General features: G+C 41.1%; 1 protein-coding gene across 6 annotated transcripts in view; it reads right to left on the bottom strand.

Moving 5' to 3' along the window:
* Positions 1-20,468, bottom strand: part of LOC108135856 (homeobox protein homothorax) — a 103,626-nt gene that overhangs the window by 35,362 nt on the left and 47,796 nt on the right. For 3 of the 6 annotated variants that reach the window (XM_017256750.2, XM_017256751.2, XM_017256749.2), the window contains exons 7-8: positions 16,003-16,126; positions 2,737-2,784 (exon numbers count right to left, since the gene is read on the bottom strand). In XM_017256750.2, coding sequence (XP_017112239.1) covers positions 2,737-2,784; positions 16,003-16,126 — 172 coding nt within the window. The remainder of the gene's footprint in view (positions 1-2,736; positions 2,785-16,002; positions 16,127-20,468) is intronic. The other 3 variants (XM_041709745.1, XM_017256753.2, XM_017256752.2) reach the window with 2 other exon arrangements.

Consider the following 20,468-nt stretch of genomic DNA (forward strand, 5'->3'; position numbering starts at 1 on the left):
AAATTTATTAAATTCTCATTTATCAAACGCCATAAATCACGCGTCTGCGTTGTATTTTATTTGAAATGATCTATCAACAGTTGCCATTTCGATGGCTGTTCCCTCACTTCAGACGTTTTTATGACTAGCTAATTTGGTTTGTTTTTGATTTTGATTTGTCAGTTTATTGTGGCTGGCTGTCAATGATTCGCTCTCGCTTTTCGGTGGCTCAATGAACTATAAAAAAGTAATGTTTCAGCGGCGGTCAGAGTTTCGCAAACTGTGCTCCTGACAAGTGAATGAAAGCCCCAATGATGTCAATCTATCAAATACACCCCCTTTTTTCTAACCGCACACACCTCTGGGCCTGTCAACTTTTACTTTCTGTGTGACCTTTGCTAAACTGTCAAAATTTGTTTTCAAATCGTGTACCGTTGCTGCGGGGATGTTGCTTTTGCTGTTGTTGTTGCCGCCGTGCTGCGATGATGCTGCTGCCACCGCTGTGTTGCTGTATTTGCATTTGACAGCTGCTGTCGGACGTTCGCTGCCCTCACATATATTTTTCGCACTTTTGCAGCAGACGCAAAACGCGGCTTTGAACTACTAAATCATTTTTGACAGTTGGCAGCGAAGCCGGGGAAAGCCCCCAGTTGCTGTCTCTTTCGCCCGTGACCTTGAGAACCGTTACACTTACACACACACACACACACACACACACACAGGCACACTCACACAGACATTTTTATTCCGCTGGCGTAGCCTTTGTTTATGCAATAAATTAAAAGCAATAATTTTTCATCTTGAGCCAGCAGCAGCAGCAGCAGCAACAGTTGAAAGTTCACCCGCTGCGGCGCAACAACATTAATTTTACACACAAACACATGCTGAAAGGGAAGGCTATATCTGAGAAGAAAGAGAGGTCTGTATATGGAGTGAAAGAGACAGGGGCATTTGATAAAGCACCGCCATGGCAATGGCATTGTTTTTAACTCGCTGCGACTGCGCTAAAAGCAAACAAAAAAACAAAATCGCAGGAACAATAATTCAACTTGTGCTCCACATACACAAATACCAGGCACAAAAATATGGACTGCAGGTTCAACGGACGCTTTGCGCCTGCGCAGGGTTAAACAAATTGCAGCTGTCTCCCTCTGCCGCCACTCTGCCCTCTCCCTCGCTCCCACTCTCACTGGGTGTGTGCCATTAATTCTAGCGCTTGCCGGCTTGTTTGACAGTTCTGACAGACGATTATTTAAAGTTGTGCTTAAACGCTCGCTGTCTCCGTCTCTGTCTGTCCTGTTCTTGACCATGGCCAACGGCCGTCTGCCACACCCCCGCCCCCGGTCCACACCCCCCACCGCCCACGGCCAGTCGAAGGAAATAATACAAATTACACTTTTGGCATATTGTTCGGCTGCTCTCCTTTTGGCCAGCCTAAAATAAGAGCTCTTTTTGTAGGTTAGTGGGTCTCTCGAACTTGAGTTCACACAGCGAAAAAGGTAGTGCTGGTCATCAATACCACAATGGGTTTATCAATATGAACATTAAAGCATCTCTTTACCTTAACCTATTTCAAATAACATTTTAGAAGAATAATATGCCCCACTGTCTGGTTGTATTGTTTGATTGGCAATGTTTGGCACAAAATAGAACTGTTTTGAAATTGGAAAGGTCAAAAAAATTGACAGTTCTGTATACTGCTCAGCATTTCTGCAGCCTTTTTATTTAGCAATCCGTCATTGTTACGACTTTTCTTTCGGTGCAGGAAAAACAATCGGATATGAGTTATATTTGAGCGTCCCTACACTTGCCTTTTAACGATTTAAATGCTCTGGCACGCCATTCCTCAATTTAACGCATCATAAAGAGGGGAAAACTGCATCCTGAGCTGGGGATTTTACGACCCAGAGGAGGCTGCTTAGCCGGCAAAAAAAAAAAAAACAAAAAGAACAAAGAATACAGAATACAGAAAGAAAAGCCCCACATGGAGTGCCGCTCGCCGATCATAAATCAAATTTCAATTCACGTGCCGGGCGCTCGTCCATTCGTTTTTGCCCCATGTTCATTAATGAAAGCGAAATGCGCTTATATAATGCCGTAATGCGGCGACTATCGGCCCTCGGACATCATCAAAACTGCCACTGATTTTCGCAGCGCAAAAATTGGCACAAGTTCATCATCATCGTCGTCGTCTGTCGGATGTTTTCAGGGGGCGTGGCCCACATGCACGTTGAAAGCTCCGGACTCCGGAGACAGGAGACCGCCGATGTTCAATTTATGAGCCGCAGACAGTATTCCGTCGTCCCTGCCCTCGTCTCGCCCTTTAATCGATTGTAGTTTTTAATTAAAATTTAACTTTATAATGATTTTTTATCAGCTGTCCCGGCCAGTCTGTTTAAGTCTAAATTAAAAAGAAATTTCTCATTTTGAAGATCGGCAGCAACAGGAAGCCGCAGCCGTGAGCAAAGTGGGCGTGGACCCGGCAGGAACGTGATCGCGAACAGGATTAGTGACAGACATCACCCATCGGACATCAGACATTGGACATCAGACATCAAAAGGGAACGGAAGCCCCACCGATCTATATCGATGCCCTTGGCCATCGGCCAGCTTTGATTGATGTGCGAACCGAAGGGCAGCACGTGTTCCGGATCTCGGATCTCGGGTCTACTCTACTATGTCTTCAACTTACGGACTAGCAATCAACTCTATTTAGATATAAATGTGTTAAATGACTTAATGTGGAATGTGACTTACCATCATATGTTAGTTCTGAAGGATTGAGTGATGATAAGAACTTACCATCTGCAACGAGAAGATAGCGGGATAGGGGAATTAATATCAATTATAGCTGTCTGCATGCAATTCGTTAATTGTCAATAAATTGTAATTTGTGATTAGCCAGCGAACTCTGATGTTTTTACACTTGATGTAAAACTAAATGTTTATTGGACAGAGTTTTAATTTTTCACTGATTTAATAAACAATTTTAGACCTTTTTAAGTTCGTAAACTAAACAAGATAGATTTGTTTGCCTTTTAATGTAATCAAAATCAGTAAACATACCGAACAGGTATAGAATTTTTATGTGAGGTATTGAAAATGCAAATATTTCGCTGTTCATGTTTTCCCACCCTTCTTCCCGCTTGTCCATAAATGAAGCATTAAAACGCTTAATTACATGCACTTTATTGTTGCTGTTATTGCACGATATAGTTTTTGTTTGGCTTTTGTTTGCTACCTTTCTGCAATATTTGGTTTTCCTGCCTCGTTATATTCTATACGAACACATATTTTTTTGCTTTGGTGCTTGATTAATTTTATTATTGTGCAGCATTTAATTTAATACGCATTGCGGCGCATAATGTACAATAATTATTTTAAATTCACTTTGACAAGCGCACACACACGTAGAAATCTCACCCACGCTAACCGCTTTCATTTCCCTGTTAATGTTAATTTAAAATTTTTACATTGTGCTCGTGTTTTAATTTTGCCTGCGGTTTGCCATGTTTGTTCCTGCTGAAATTGTTGAACTTTTTCGCTTGTTTTTTCGCTTTTGTTATCATAAAACAAAAATGCAAATTAACGCAGAATCCTCTTCTGCTGCTTCATCTCGTTTTGTATTGTTAATTATTTATGGCTGTCATGGTACATTTTTTCGCTCTTGATTTTGCCGTGTTTTATCTTTTTTGCCGCATTTTATTTGCACGCATTTTATTTCAATAAATTAATACATTTTTTTCATTTTTTTTCAAGTGATTTCATTGTGACATTTTATGGATATTTTAAGGCCATAAGCATTTGCAGTCGGATTGAATTTTTTGTTAGTCAAAACCAGTTAATCCTTAAAAGCTTGATTTCACAACGACTTCTTCCCTATTTCCGTTTGTGGTAAAAGGCTTGTAAGTTTAATTTAAATTTAATTTTTTCGACCCAGCTGGAGTTTTTTTGTTTTTGTAAATAAATCAACGATAATTAACCTTCTGCAGCGCGTAGAAATAATTTTACTGTCAATGTTGTCACCAATGACAGTCGAACATCTTAAATCATTTTGTTGTTGTGGCTCTGTTTCTCTTTTTTGTTGTTGTGCTGATCACAAAACGAAATTAAAAAGCGCAACAACGACGGACACTAAACACGGCTAAATGATCAACGCGCCCCGAAAATGCCAAATGCGCCAAATGAAATGCCAATTCGCACTCAATTGGAGGTAGCATTGGCGGGCTGGCGACAAAACACCTTTTCGAGAAAGTCTTCTGTGTCCCTGTCTCTGTATTTTGCTTTGTTTCCGACTCGTTCGTTGTTTAAGCACAGAAAAAGAAAATATATAATTTTAAGTAAATGAAATATAAATAAATATAATTATATATACTTCAACCTGTGTATTTTGCGTTGTCTCATATAAAACAATAGTAGATAAAATAAGTAATTGTAGTCAGACTAAAAGGAATTAACACATTTTATAGTAATATTTGGCTCAGTGCATCGCTTCTCCCTGATGCGTAGACGTCAAAATGCCGCGGTGGCAATTAAATGCCTTCGACGCTCATTGCCAACGCCTCAGTCTCAGTCTCAGTCTCGGACTTGGAATTGGACTTGGACTTTGAGTCTTTGGGAGGCTTCAGGAGGAGTCTGCTGAAGTCCCCGTTTGGGCTGGTTTACTACCTCTGTCCTGGGGCTGCGGCCTCCTCCCTTTTCCACCTGAAGAGTCGGAGAGTCGGAGGGTCGGAAAGCCGAGCCACAAATAACGCCCAAATATGGCGCAATTTCATTCGCAACGCAACGAATCGATTGCCGATGCCACCGCTGCTGCTTTCAATTCGTTGCGTCTCGATTTATTTATCACCTGTCGTTGAAAATTGAAATTGCATTCGCCTCGAGACTTGGTTTTTGCCTTAGTTTCATTTCGATTCGTTTCGTTTCGTTGTGCTTCTTTTTTTCCTCGTTTCTCGTCTTGCGTTGGCCCAGGTAATCATTGTCAACAATTAATGAACAGCCATTGGTGGGCGTGGCAGTCGTTTAATGAACAAACCACCAAAGAGGCGGTGGTGCTTTTCCCTTTTTTTTCTCGTGTTTTGTTTCTGTTTTGGTTTTCTGTATTTTTTCCTCTAGATATTTATAAATTAGCCGAGGCCTTTTTCCTATTAGAATGGCCAAAAAACTCATCAGCATAATGTAAGATGTTGTGTTGCTCGGGGCGATAATGAGCCATAATGGCGTTGACCAAGGAGTGGGAAAAGGGCAGGAAGAGGGTCCGAAAACTGGTTCGAAGTCGCTACTCTTAAGAGCTCTTAATGCCGCTGTATGTATATTTTTTTTCGCTTTTTCAACCTCTCTTTTTTGCATATTTAAAAGCTTGATTCCGTTCAGACCGAACATTGATCGACTAATCAGCAAAAGGCAAAGAAAGGGCGAGGAGACAGGGGTGCACTCTTATCAATGCACTTTGCCGTGGTACACGTAAACTTACTTTAAACGCGCCAAACTTTTCATTGCCGATAAGGAGGGTAACCTCTAGAGTGATAGTATTACATTGAAAGAAAATGGGATGCTAAACACAACATAATGTAAAGTTTTAGCGAACTGCTAATGACTTTATCTTATTTCTGGAAAATTAATATTGGTTCATTAAATCAAAATAGGAGCTCTTGTAGCCGAGTAACTCATATAAGCTTTGAATTTAACTTAAAAAGTTTTGAGCCCTTTGACTAAAAGCTCCTCGTATTTTTTTTTTAATTTCAGTGTTTTGTTTTTTTTTTATTTTTTTGTCTAACCCTTTTTGCTAAGTGCACTCATTGATTTCCATCATTGTTTATGTACTTTGCATGCGCCTCGAAGAGCTGCACTTGATTGGCAGGGAGCTTGGCACTCAGGAGCGGAGTCATTAGAGCGGCAATTGGCCAGGGCCAAAAGGCTGAGCGTGTTCGTGCCGGCGGCGCGCGCTTCAACGCTTTGGTCGCTCCATCCAAGCCGCTCCACTAGATTTTCCTCTCGATTCCGATTCGGAAAGCCTGGTCTTGGGGCCTTGGTCGATGGGGTATGGTCTATGGTCTATGGTCTATGGTCTATGGTGTACGGTCTGGTCTTGTGGCATGCGGACTTTTGTAGCAGACAAAATTGTCGACAAATAGTTTACACAGGCATGAAATTTTGCTGCCCCAGCGAGCAACAAAAGAATGTTGTTGCTCTTGGCGCAGTTGTTGTTGCCGCTTGCAGTTGTTGCAGGAATGCAGCAATGCAGCAGCAACATGCAACACAAAGCTATTGGCAAAAGAAAGGCAAATGGATGGGGATCGGATGAATAGAGACAAGTTCAACATGATAGCCCACCTACAGCCCACCACCCACCTGCCACAAAATGTTTAATTAAATTATGTGAGCTGAGCGGAGTGTGTGCGATATTCTGCCCCAGGATTATGCATTGTATGCCGGTCATTAATTCATATCAAAAGGTAATTGAAAACCGCATAAATTAAACAAACAGCTAGCAAAAAAAAAAAACAAAAATAAAACAGAGCAATCAGTTTTTTATTCAAATTTCTTTCTCTGATATCCGCTGGGGAATGTGCAGCGCGCGGCTTTGACATTTGGCTGCATTATAGTTTAATCTTATTAAAATATTTATTTTATTAAAATATGCATGCAATTTGTTAATTTAACTGCTGCGTTTGCTGTTATCCGCCGCCCACTACCCACTGCCCACTATTTTATTTATGCAGCATTTTTTTCTTTGATACCCTGGATCAGGAAAGGATGTTTTCGTGTTGGGTGAAAGTGACTTTTGTAATCAAATAATTTAGTTTCATTACTTTTCATATAGTCATTATTCTGAATATGTTGCATAAAATACTTTATATTTGTGTGCATTTGGTTCCGATGTATTTTGGCAGATGTGCTTTGTTTTTTTTTGTAAAGATAGTTAATATAAAAGAAAACATATAAATTGATCTAACAAGGGTATCAAAACTATCGACAACTCACAGCTTTTACTACTTATTTTTTAGTTGGTCATCACTGATTTCGTGCTTTTATTGTGGCAGCCACTGCGCTTAATTGCATTTTGTATATGAATTAATGAATTTTTTATCAGCAACAATGCACCTACACACACAGAGAGAGACAGATGGGCTATATAAGCCTCTCCACATGCATGTTTTATTTATTTGTTGCCTTTTTTGTGTGTATTTTTTCTTGTCATGGCGCCTGATAATGCAACGAAAACAACAAATGCGCCAACCGCAGAGCCCCACTTTTTTTAATGCATTTTTTGCACCGCTGCGAATATTTAATTTCATTTGTGGTGCGACCAATAAAAGCCAACCAGCGATAGACACATATTGTCATTTGAAGGCTGGTTAATCTTTTTAATAATATGCCGCAGCGAACTCTCCGAGGAGTTGGCATTTACCATATCATTAACAACTAGGCTCGTATCGGTCCGTTAGGATCTTATTATAGATCTAGATTCCCTAGAAAAAGGGTTTACCTCGGGGCCGGAAAGTTCCTGTTTCTGTTTCATTAAAATGCAATTAATATAGGCTTTCAGCACATTCTGACGACTTCGGGGACTCCAAATGATAGCCGGGCTAGTAGCAAATTAGGGTGCGCCTATAATTAATAATAGTTTCAACGCAGATAAGCGGGGAGGGAGAAGTGAAGCATTTCATTAACTTCCCATTATATATTACACGAGCCAAAGACCCGAGGCCGCTGCAATTGTCCCAAAAACTCGGCCAACAGACACGTGTAAGCTCTATGCACACAGAAGTGCACGCAAGATTACACTGAAACAAATCGGTAAACTCCTAATTTAATTACTTATAACTCAAATAGGTTTTTTGCAAGCAAAATTGGATATTTTAAGTTACCAAAAGTCAATTTGGAATTATGGAAAAAAGTTTCGACACAAGTGATGTTTGATCTTTCAATAATTCTTTTTCGCCGTGCACAAAAGAGATAGAGAGCGGCCTGTATGAGTCAATCCATTAACGTTTTGATAAAAGATCTTTATGACGACACTCGAAGCGACGCCGGCAATCATCATCATCAGCCACATCGGACAGCCACAGAAATGGCTTTGGTACGTGTTGGCCAGCAGAGGAAAGACAACAAACGCACACACGTTGGGTGAAAAGTAATTGCGTTTAAATGCGTTTACATTAGGGCCCGAAAACACAAAAAAAAAAACAAAGAAAAGTAACAAAATATATTCAAGCCAACACGAATAATGCAATGGAACTCGAGGCGACCTAATTGCAGGGCCTGCCGTGATGACCAAGGACAATTATTACATTACACTTGTAATGGCATTATTAATACCGCTCGGTCCGATTGTTTTTACGCCATTTCCCAGGCGATAAGCCAGAAATAAATCTCCATTGGTGACTTTACGACAGCCAAAGGCCGCCCGTAAAAACACACTCACCCACAAAATGCCCAACTCCTCATCGCACCCCTTCATAGTTTTCTTTTTACGACTTTTTAATAGTTCTCACATAGATTTTATAGATCTCTGCTGCCCCAGCTTTTGATGGGGCCCCGTATTTGTTGTTCTTACTCATGGCCAGAGCGCATAAAATTGATTTCCTTTTCCCGGTTTCCCGACTCGCGCGTTTACTCTTCCTGGGCTGTCATAAAATTTATGTTTATGTCGTAAAATTTAGTTCGATTTTTTGCCCTTTGAGCAATCAATGTGCGTGTTTCCCTCCCTCGAACTCTTTTTCGGTTTTCGTTTTTAGTTTTTTCCTTAGTGGACCACACACCAGGTGTTTGCAAAGGGTTTTGCTTCGTAGACTCAGACGGAAAGTAATACGCAACTTTTCCGGACAAGAAATTACCGCCAGCCTGATATAAACAAACGACAGACATTTATTTTTATTACGCACCTTTTTGGGGAGTTTTTCGTTTTGCGAAGGGTGACACTTTGGTAGTAGATTCTAGTTATTCTAATGCACATTTCATAGGCAATTCCAAATTAGGCAATGTTTGGCAATGTACTCGTACACCACCACCCACCCTGTACATAAAGGTGTGGCCCAGTGGGGCGTGTGTGTGTGTCTGTGTGTGAGTGGTTACTTTCTCTTTCTCGGGTGGCTGTTCTGTGGGTTTCCTTATAAAAAAGTAATTTTCTCATTTGAGGCTTTTTGTATATTAGAAGAAATGGCTTTATTTATTTCTTATTTCTGGCGTACAAGTGCGAAATGAGGAAAACTTTTTGCCGCCTGCTTTCACTTCAGTTCGCTCTACTCCACTCAACTCTACTACTACTCGCATTTCTTTTATTTTACTTAACTTTTTCTGGTTGGGCGCCCGTTAAATTGGCAAGTTTGTTGTGCTAAGTTTTTGGGGTCTCTCGCTGCCACTCGGAGCCCATAAATTAGACGCACAAATTAGAAATTATGTGCGCATTTAAATGTGAAGAGGAGCTCCGGCTCGCTCCCCATTTCTCCGGCTGTCTGCTCCATATGTTTGGGCCAACTTCGGCGGGGCTAATGAAATGGCAGTGGGTTGCCGGGGCCTTTTAGTCAAACTCAATGAATATTTGAAGAGCCAGCAAACGAATGGTTCGCAAAAAAAAAAAAAAAACAACAACAAAATAAGTATAAGTACGAAAACGCCATGCGAAATGGAACTTTTGTGCCACGGCGCCATTTGGCGCTACAAAAGATATTTTTCCATTGAAAGCGTTATATGGCCGGGCGAAAAAGTTGTTTAAATTTAGCGCAAGACACATGTGTATACATCTTCGTGTAGTGGGTGTGGTTGGGGGACGGCAATTGGGGGCTTACAAGTCCCAGAAATTCCGCATTTCGCCTTCTTTGTGCTGGCTGGCTCTTATTTTATTTTGCAAACTGGAGACAATTGCCGCCAAAGTGACTCAAAATTGCAGACAGTTCAATGATCATCTTTGGTTCCTTGCCCTCGTGATCAACGCTTTATCAGCCCATTTGCATCGTCAAGAAGTCCGTTTCCTTCTCGTCTCGTTTTTCCCTTTGCTAATGTCGTTTATCATTAGGCTAACCTACAATTTCCATTTCGCTGGGCCAGCAAATGTATATATAAATACACGTATATTTACCACAATTTTCCATATATTTTCCTCCTGTTGACGCTAGATAATTTCTTGGTTTTCGAGGGCAGTGGAGAACGCATTACAAAATGTCAAAATTTCCTCACAAAACGCCCCCGACACGCTCCAACCAGGTGGGCGTTTTCTTGGCAGACGGGAGTGAGGGCGGTGTTGGTTCGTTAGTTAAGTTAAGTTAGTAGGTGGCATAACAAAACAAAACAGAGGGCCAAGTTGGTCAGGTGAACAGAACCACCGACCACGCCCATCACTCAGCCGCAAGGTGCACAATTTGTCATTGAATGTTTGCACAGAAAAAAAGGCGGGCGGTGATTGGGGAGGTGCTGCTGCCACGCCTTCTGCGGTCAGTGGGCGCAAGCAATGGTACACAAGAAATAATTGAAATATAGGAAATGGACTTAATTTCCAAAATTTTTATTTTTAAATTTTAAAAAATTAATAAATTGTATCAGCTTGTTTTCATTATCTACCCCAAAAACTAATTGTTAATTTTAAAAACACATCAACACTCAACCAAAACCTTGGTTATAATTTCTTACTCTGTAATTTCTTAGGTGCTTCCGTGGCTTTGTTTTTGAAGCAAACAAAACGGATACAAGGACTCTGAATAATTCCAGTACTGGGCGTGTTTGGTCGAGAGGCTAGCTCGACTAATACTCGTGCTGCTTAATTTGCTTGGCTGGGCATTTAAAAAGCATTTAGCATACAGTTGGGTCGTTGAAAATATGTCCACTTCTCGAAGAAATTGTATGGAAATTTACAAAGGATCTTTAAAAAAGTTCGAGTACTGTTTTTGGGAGTATATTTTTTATATTTTTTTGATGTTATAGAAAACACAATTATTGAGAAAAAAAATAATTTGATTAGATATTATAAATATGTGGATAAGGCTAAAGGTCTGTTCGCAACTAAAAAAAAGAGTTTTATGTAAAACTTTTATATGATCATTTTTAGTCAAAGATAATCTGATTTTTCTCCGTGTTCCCTCCGGATTTCGTTGCTATCTCCGACGTATGTCATTGATTCTGGTTTCAGCGAAAATGAGAGGTCGTCAGGGCTCACAGCGCACACACACTTGAGCGGCCAGAGAGAGCCGTATAATTATAATTGCTGATAAATGCTTCGTACTAATAAACACTTGGCACCAGGAGAGGCATATAGAGGAGGGTTCGTCAGATCGGGATTGGGATCGGGACGTGTGACGCTAATGACACTTGGCTCGTCGGGCAAAAATGAAATGATTTGTGTGAGAGATTGCATGCCGCGCAGTGATTTGTGATTTGTGTGTTGAGAAATGCAGTTTTAAACTGCAAAACTGCAAAACTGGCAGCTTGATAAGCTCCGCCACTGTCATCAGCAGCATACGGCACTTGATAGCTCTATTAATGGCACGCCACCATCGCGCCCTCTCTTTCTCTTTGGCATACGTCCATCTCTTTCTCGGATGCAGTTGAAAGACAGACCGAAATGAATGCGAAAATAATGAATAATAAAAGTCGGGAGTACATGGTTTTTAATGTTTCCTTGAGAATGAATAGCATTGAGGTTAAAGCGGGGACAGTTATTAAAAAAAAACTTATCTCTATAGAATTTTCTGTCTCTCTCTGATGCGGGCTTGCCATCTCATTCGCGGACTTATCACTTGATGGCTTGAGTGCTCGTCCGGCTGTGTCTAATTTATGCGACCGCCAGTGTGGCAGATCCATAACTATATTATGGCGATAAGTGTAAAGCTAGACAAATTTCAAGTCAAAAGCGACCACCCATGAAACACGATTCCCAGCGAAAAAGACGACTATACCAGGTGGGAAAGAGACGGCACGGAAGCTTGCATTTTGTTCGGGAGTTTTGAGCAACCCTCGAAGACTCTTTGGTGTTGCTTGTTTGTCAACTCCCGGCGACCTTCTGCCACATCATCCCAAAAAGAAGCAGAAAAATAAAAAAACAAAAATTTCAGAAACTCCCAATGCTGGTGTTGATGATTCCGTTGATGTGAGGGTTACCCCGGGAAGATCCCGGCCGGGAAATTCGATGCGCATTCTATTCATTGGCGTGTCGGCCCAGAAATATGATAATGTGTACGGAAAAAAAAGCAACAGTCAGTTCGTAAATTTTCATTGTAAAATAAGAACAAGTCCCGGCTGTACGTTCTGTCGCTTTTTAGGGGATGAAGATGTATTGCCTTTTGTGCCGTTTGACGTAATGTTACATAAGCTCTCTTTGGTCCTGGTCCCCCGACTATTGCCGTTTTTTCCCACTCCTCATTATGAAACATCGCATTTCTGTTTCAATTTTTACGAGTGCGAGTGCGAATCAACCCGAGCGGAATCCCAAAAGTGCAGCAGCTGGTCTGGCACGTTTTGCCGGATTCTAGGGGTTAGGGATCTCGATTCATATTCCTATTCCTTTTCCTATTCCGAAGAGATACCCCCGAACAGATATGGGCAATTTCTGCCATTTTATTCAAAGGTTTCGTTAATGCGTAAAATTTTAATTTCATTTTTTTGTCAATAGCTGTCTGCTTTGGGAACTTCGTGTCAGCGTTTTGACAAAAGAGTTAAAAAGTTGTGGGAACGATAAAAAGATGGATCAGCAAATGCTGGTTAGGTGTGAATTATGATTGGGTTGCATATGTATGTTGAGGGATACATTTGAATGATTGAGGGCATAAGAAACTTTACAGAACCTTGAGAAGTGAAAAGTAATTATAATTATACATATAACATGGTACAATTTTGAACACAATTTATTTAATATTTTCTTGATTTGTTCAAAATATAAAAATGCACTCCTAAAATTAGCATGAAGAATCCAAGAGAACCTCAAAGCGTGTTCACTTCATTTCCCAAACCAAAACAGACAATACAATTAAAAGAGGTGAGGAGTGAGTGAACCAAAAGTGAGGAAAATGCTTTCACATCACAAAAGACTCAGAAAACTCCCAAGGCGACTGGGTGAAATGCCTGAGAAAAACTGTCAACGCTGAGGGCACAAATGGAAATTGTCTAATTGTGCGTGGTAAGATAACAAAGCAGAGTTAGAGCTTCCTGTTATTGTTATTTCTCTTGTTGCTGTAAAACATTTGATCAATGTAAATAGGCTAGAACAACAGAGCGGCCAAAGATAATCGCCTTAGCACGGAAAAAAGTGCACTTCACACAAGGTCGGGTAGGATTTAGATGCCGCAGTGACAAAAACAAGCTGCCACATATAAAAATCGTTCCCCTTTGCCTGCCCTTTGGCGAGAATGTTTTAAAACTGTAACAATTGGCAATTGTGTGGGTCTTGTGGCTTGACGAACTTCCCGAGCGGAAAGGATAACACGCACTTTTCGACCCAACCCCCATGAAAGTTAATTTACGTCACGCAGCATTTTCAATCAATGTCGCTGGCGGAGGGTAGGGAAAATCAAGGGGTTGCTCTGCTCAACGACCCGCCGACCGACCGCCCGCCGCTTCTGTTTATTTTCGTTTCCAATTTTACTTCCCTGACCCCCGGACTGATCTCGTTTTGATTTGCATTTAAGCGCGACACTTGACGACTTGCCGTGTAAATAAACAGATTGGGCTTTAAATTTGGGTATCTTTGGCTCTTTAACGAGGCATTAGCTCGTCATCCTGAAATATTTTTTAATTGAAGTCTGGCTGAAGTTGATGAGGGTGATGTGTAATTAAAGGGTCTGTTAGTCTGACTTCTGCGGCTGTCAGTTGGAGTGGCCGGTTTTTATAGGGAAATCTATTGCCCCGCTTAGGATTCATCCGTATATATATAATTATACACCTTAAATATCTTTAAGGTCTGGGGAAACATTCCCCTACTGCCATGACCTCTCGCACAATTCGTGGAAATTTCAGGACGCGCATCCTTGTGCACTGAGCACTCTTCTTTTTTCCTTCCTTTTCATTGTGCTCTCGGCTGGGGCATGAAATTCCTGTCAAAATTGATAAAAATCACATTTTCCATTTGAATAACATTTTACGAATTCGTGCATAAAATTACGACAGAAAAATATTCCCTTCCCGCTACTCTTTTGCAGTGGAATTTCTGCAGCTCGAAGAATATATTCTTTGGCAACCGCATTCCGCCCTCCGTTGCCTTGTCTACTTAAAATGTGGAAAATATCTATTTGCTACGCCCGAAATACGCGACGCAAATTTCTCACAGACAGCAGGAGGAAAAAGCGAAGGGGGAGGGGCTGGCCATTTTCTTATCGCTGGAAAAACAAGAAGAAGCTGTGGCACAAAATTAACATGAACATTTTGCGCGCTGGTAGAAATTATTCAACTGTATATAATTTCCATTGAGTGCTCTACAGAGTGCACAACTTGAACTATGCCGAAATTTAATTTGTCTACAAAGTCAAGCGACGTGTAGATAAATCAATCAAAATGGCGCGCACTCACGACCACATACAAAATCTATATGTATATAGACATCGGCGGAGCAACTGGCACACAATCGTTAAAGTTGCTGTTCGGCGCGCTTTAAAGTTTTTCGAATTTGACGTCAACGTCAATGGATTGGCTGCGGAACGCCTCCTATACCCTCCAAAGCACTCTTCAAACCCCTTACCTTTCTTCTACACAGCAAACAATTAGGGGCTTTCGTGTCGGCTTACCTAACAAAATCTTGTATTTAATATTGTAAGCACTATACCTTAAATTTGTATCTATAATTGAGCTTAAAAAAGTGTTTAATAATTGAACTTATTTTATATTACAAGTCGTAGGTGCTTTAATTCTTAAGCCGTATTTTTTTCAGTGCTAAAATTCTTCTAGCAGTAAAACTGCATTATCACCTTGGGGCCCCCCACTCAATCTTCGGTTTTTTCTCCTTTATTTTTTTGAGAGCAGACAACGAGTGGCCCCAGAGTGTCTTTTTCGAGTGCTGTTTTGGCCAGGGCTTTTGTTTTTTTCGCTGCCGCCACACAAACAAAGGGGAAAACAACGCACTCGCGCTCTCTGAGGAAATAAAAAAACAACAACGAAAAAAAACAAAATATTATTTTTGCCTATCACCATAAATAATTCACCTGACTCCCCGTTCCCTCCGCCAGCACGAGATCTTCAAAAAGAAGCGCCAAGTGCAAAGTCAGTCGTACTCGAAAAAATATTGAAAAAGCAACAAGGAGTGCGGGGAAAATACTAAAAAATACACATAAAACTCTTTTCAAGTTGCAGGTTGAAGTGGAGTTTGGAGTGGAGAGTCCACAGCTCCGAGCAGCGAGTTCCAAGTTCCGATCTACAAGACAGGCAGTCTAGGGCCTCAAAACGCAAGATCTGAGGGCTGTCCCTAGGAAAAGTTGTTGCTCATGTGTGGTGTTGTTGCCTACTTGCTGTGGTTGTTGCCTTTGTTGTTGTTACTCTTTTGTCAAGTTGTTGTACGATTACGCTGCGAGCTTGTTCGAAAAGCTTTGGCGGCACTTGAAACTGAGGCAAACAACATAATCAAAAGAGGGAGACAGCCGCCTCAAGAGGTGTGAAGTGTGTAACACATTCGATAGGGATTAAGCCGATCGAAACAGGCTAGAATCAGCTTAAGTTCAAAGATATTCTCAATTTTAAAGCTTTGGAAATGTATGAGATTTTATGAACAAATTATAGCATTCAAAACAGTCTAGATAGTTGCCTATTAAAATATCCATATATGTAATAAATTAGTTTTAGAATACCTCTAGCCTCGCCCCTTCTTAACAATTTCTGTACAACTGAAACATTTAAATCCTTGTTTTAAATTTTTAATCCCTCAATTTAATTTCACAATCTCAATTAGAAATAAATGCGATACTGTCAAGTACCATCATGTTCAAAAGCATATCACATATAGAAAACCAATGATTTCAACCACACGTTTGCACTAAATAATCCGCTAAAATTCTAGTAATCATTATTAAACCCAAATAGTTGTTTTAAGAGAAGTTAGTGTAGACTTACCAGGGTCTGATGTATCTAGGGCAGGTGGCTGCTGTGACAGTGGACCGGGAGTACTACCAGCGCCCGGCGATCGGGCGTCATCGTTCATTGCGCCGCCGTAGGACAGCGATGAGCTCGGCGGCCGCTGCAAATATAAACACATACAAAACATAAATAAATAAATTCAGTACAAAATAGAGATAAAAGAGAGTGTGGTGGGGCATGTGTTAGCTGATTGTTAGAATTGATTACAAATTGGTTATAAATGTCGCTTTAAATTGACACGCCTGGCCATTAAATGAGCCCCAGACGGTATGGCCATGGCCAATGCCAAAGGCAGACATTGTCAGTCCGTCTTGTCCGGATTCTTCCGCCTCCTGGCCCGGCTATAACTCCCCTTTCCCGTATTCCCCACCCCTCCCCGATCCCCCCAGCCCCCACAGACTGTCTGCACGACTGTCAAGTTGTCAAAAGTGCCATGGCCTGGCCATATTGTGGACAAACAAATGTTCAAGATTGTCGTGGCCTAGGCCTAGAGCAAAATACAAAACCAAAGCCAAAACCAAAACCAAAACCAAACCAAACCAGACAACATCGTGTGCAGAAATAAATATAGCTAGATATATATATAAGTTATCAAATTAATATGCAGCGACTGGCTCTGGCTATCTGGCCGTCTTCTAACTAGGAGTAGAATCAACTCGTCTCCATCTCCATCATCATCAACATCGTCATCGGCAATGGACAACAAGCCGGCGACAACGATGGCATATTAAACGTTGCAAAAAAAAAAAAACGAGTAAAAAAACAAAACAGGGAAAAACTTATGCAGAAACCAAAAATGTCAACGTCCCAGGTATTCAGCGACCGCAGCGATCGAAATCGATCGAAGAGCAATTTAAATTCTGCTAATAACATATATACAAAACGCTTCGCATTAATTTCGTGCACGTGCAAGCTACAATTTTTAGCCATAAAATTATTATTTTCCCAAGCTCGTAAAAATTCTTGACTTTCGAATACAATAAATATGTGTATTTTGTCGCTTTTTTGATTCATTCCGAATTCGAGGCACACGTTGAATGTGTTTTCGCTAAATATTTGTTAAATCGCATATTAATAGCGCTCTGCTATAGATAATTTGTGGCTTGTTTGCGTATAATTGTTATGGTCGAAATTTGATTTGTTGGAATAGCTGGGGGATCATTGAACTGGAGGGATAAGAACAAGCATACGGAAGATAATCCCTAGTTTTAGTTAGATAAAGCGACTTGGCCAAGTTCCAATAAATTGGTACCTGCTTTTTGCCTACTTTCCATTTCAAACACACACGCTGCCACAAATCTATTAATAATTAGACAACGCCGTCTGCATTTTAAACACTCCAATCCCATCCCTCCACTTTATGAGCCATAAGGTGTCTCTTGATAGTCGCATAAACAATTTCCACCATAAACGGACGCGATAAAGCCCCTGGAACCGACTGCAATTGTAGCAATTGTCGTTGCTTTAATGGCTTATAAACAAAGACAAGGCACAATTGCTTTAGACTGACCGCCGGCCAAAACGAAACTATTTAATTAGCCAGCCGAAATCAAATAAAATGGCCATAAAAAGAGCTGGCCAAAAGAGTGAACAAAAATAACAACTTTCCCAACGAATCAGTGAAATTCGATAGGCTTGACGGTCTGGACCAAGTCTTCTGAACTTGCTCGCATCTTTCACACTTGCCGCACACTTTGCCGGAGTTCTATTTCATTTTTATACCATATTATTTTGGCGGCCTTTGAGCCCTGTGAAGGTGTCTCCGGTTACTGGGAGCTGAGAGCTCGGAACACGCCCGAGTGTTGGCCAAAATGCCAGGCGTGCTCCTTGAAGAGCCATCGAGCCATCGATGCGTGCTTTAATTACATTTTCAATTAGCCAACGGCCCGCTCCACAAATTAAGCTATCGAATTCCTTCGCATGTCCTGCGACAATTATTAACTAATATCGGTTTATATTCAAATGATGAGCGTCCATGCTGTGGGGACTGCTTTTAATATTAATGAAAGCGAATCGAGGGGGTTCACCCATCTAACCCCAATTCCATTTCCACGTCACGTAATGCTCCCGCATCGTGAAAAGTTTGTTTTTTTCGGGGGGAACGGCCCTTTGGGTGCATTAAAATGATCAAGAAACAATTTTCGTTTACCTGCCGGAGCTAAATTATTTATTTAACGCCCTCCCCCCGACCGCTCGACTTGCTAAATTTTTGATGATATCTGGAGTGGAGCAGCGACAATTGGGTGAGCGAGAGTGTAGATGGGCGACCGAGACAACAACCGCAAATTTCTAGGGCCAAGTGAGTCATAAAAAAAGTTACGACCAAACCCATCAAAGTTTACACTGAGAACTAGGCTTTATGTAACATTCAGAGGAATTTAAATTGTGCAGCATTTTTCTTATACGATTTCTAGGAGTGGTAATAAAGAGTTAAAAAATCAGATTACTTGAAGAGTCAGGAATACCGACTAATAAAATGGTTATGAAATAAATATATTAATTTTATGATGCATAAAGCAAAATTCGGATTTTGTTTTATGGAGATTGCTTATGTAGCTTGAACACACTTTTGCAAGCAATTCAAAACAAATATTCCTTTATCCATGCCATACAATAACCAGTGTAATGGCTCCTTTTTTCCCCGTGCATCATAAAAATTTGCTAAAGTATGGAAAAACTTTGCTGAATTGTTTTAGGCTTCGCTCACTTCATTACGCCGGTGAGAAGTTTGACTTGCGGTCAATCTGAGAACTTTCCGAGTGAGTTGACTAAGTCGGCTCAGCTGTGGGAGATAATTGCTGGTGAGAGGGTCGACGTCGAACAAATATCGACGCGTGACGTGCTGCGTTCCACCCAAAAGTCAAAACATGCAATTTCCATAGACCCCTGTAATTTGCCAGAAATCTCTGTCACAGCTCCTTGCCGGTTAATCACTACAATCAACAGTTTTGGAACCCAGCCCTCTTCAACCTAAGTCCCCCGAAAACTAAAGCAAAACAATCAAATTACGGTTCGTAACTCAGTTTTTGGTGCGTGGGAAGTTTTTCCCTTTCGGAATGGGCGTGGCACTAGCAGAGATTTCCCTCCCTTTTCCATCCAGCCGTAATTGCCCGGCGGCGCATATCCTGCAAATGACATTCGACAGAGGGTTTCTGGGGGTAAGTCGAAGCCTAACCCGCGGCCAAATTTGAGTCCGAATCTGGGTCTGCGTCTGGGATTAAGCCTATGCTTCAGGCTCATTTCACAATTAAAAATACAAACTACTGCTAAGCAGGGAATGGGTGGGGGATTCAAAAAGAAAAACAGTAATAATCATACACAGAAAACAAAACAAATTATAGTTTTAAAAACTGTCAGATATTTAATGAAACAATAAGCACACCTGGCAACACTGATTCTATGAAAAAATCAATGTGACCATGCACCCTGCAGAGATACAGGTTACTTAAAGAATTAGTCTATTGTAATGACGTTTTTTAAATAAATATCAAACTGAATCAATTAATGTTGATATTTATCCTGAGAACTTTTTTAATTTTTCCTCCGTGTGCGCTTGTCATGTTATTTGGTTTGATTTTGTTTACAGAACGCCCTGCCAAGTGGACGTGAAACATATTTTTTCTATTTGTCGGCAAACACTCAGGAACAAATTCTCTCCCCCATTTGATGAGCATATCCTTAGAGCAAATAATTAAATCCTTTCTACACGGCCGCTGCGAATGAAAGTTTTTCCGTGCGGTTTCTGGTTTCGCAGGATTTTCGGGAGATGGGAAATGCTCGATGTGGAAAAGTGAGTGGCAGCGAGTGGAGTGGAAGTTGAGCCCAAACCCCAATCCTCGGAACAATCCCTCCTGGCTGTTTGTTTTGATGGATTTGCCGTTGCTCTGGGGCAACAAAAGCTTTTGTTTGTCTGTTTGTGTCATGTTTGTTATTTTGGTTTTGGTTTAGGTTTTGGTTTTGGCTTTAGCCAGGCCCTCCAGCCGGATTTCTCGGGCTGAAGAGTCTTTGGCGTTGGGTTTCTGTTAGCAGGCTGCTTAATTAACGGTATATAACCACCCCCAACCCAAGTGTGTGTAAGTGTGTGCCACTTGAGCAGCAGCTGCTTCAGCTGTTGTTGGGCTCCACCCTTTTCCACTTTTCCCTGCTTTTTCCCGCTTTCCCCACCCACTTGCACCCACTTTTGCTGTTGCCACCTTTTGTGTATTTAATTGCGCGCATGGCATTTAATTGTTTTTCAAATTTGCTCAAGCTGTAAAAGCTGTTCATGTGTGTGAGCCATTTTGTTTGGGGGGTTGAATTTTTAATTAAGGCCGGTGGAGGTGCAAAACTCCTTGCAACAGCCCGAACAATTCAATATGGCTGACTGAAATCATTCCCCTTTTCTCCCCATTTAACCATCACTTTTGGCAGGCAAATTGCTTCGCCAAGAATTTTCCACATAT

This window comes from Drosophila elegans, unplaced genomic scaffold (assembly GCF_018152505.1).
Source record: "Drosophila elegans isolate 14027-0461.03 unplaced genomic scaffold, ASM1815250v1 contig_476, whole genome shotgun sequence".
NCBI classification, from domain to species: Eukaryota; Metazoa; Arthropoda; class Insecta; order Diptera; family Drosophilidae; genus Drosophila; species Drosophila elegans.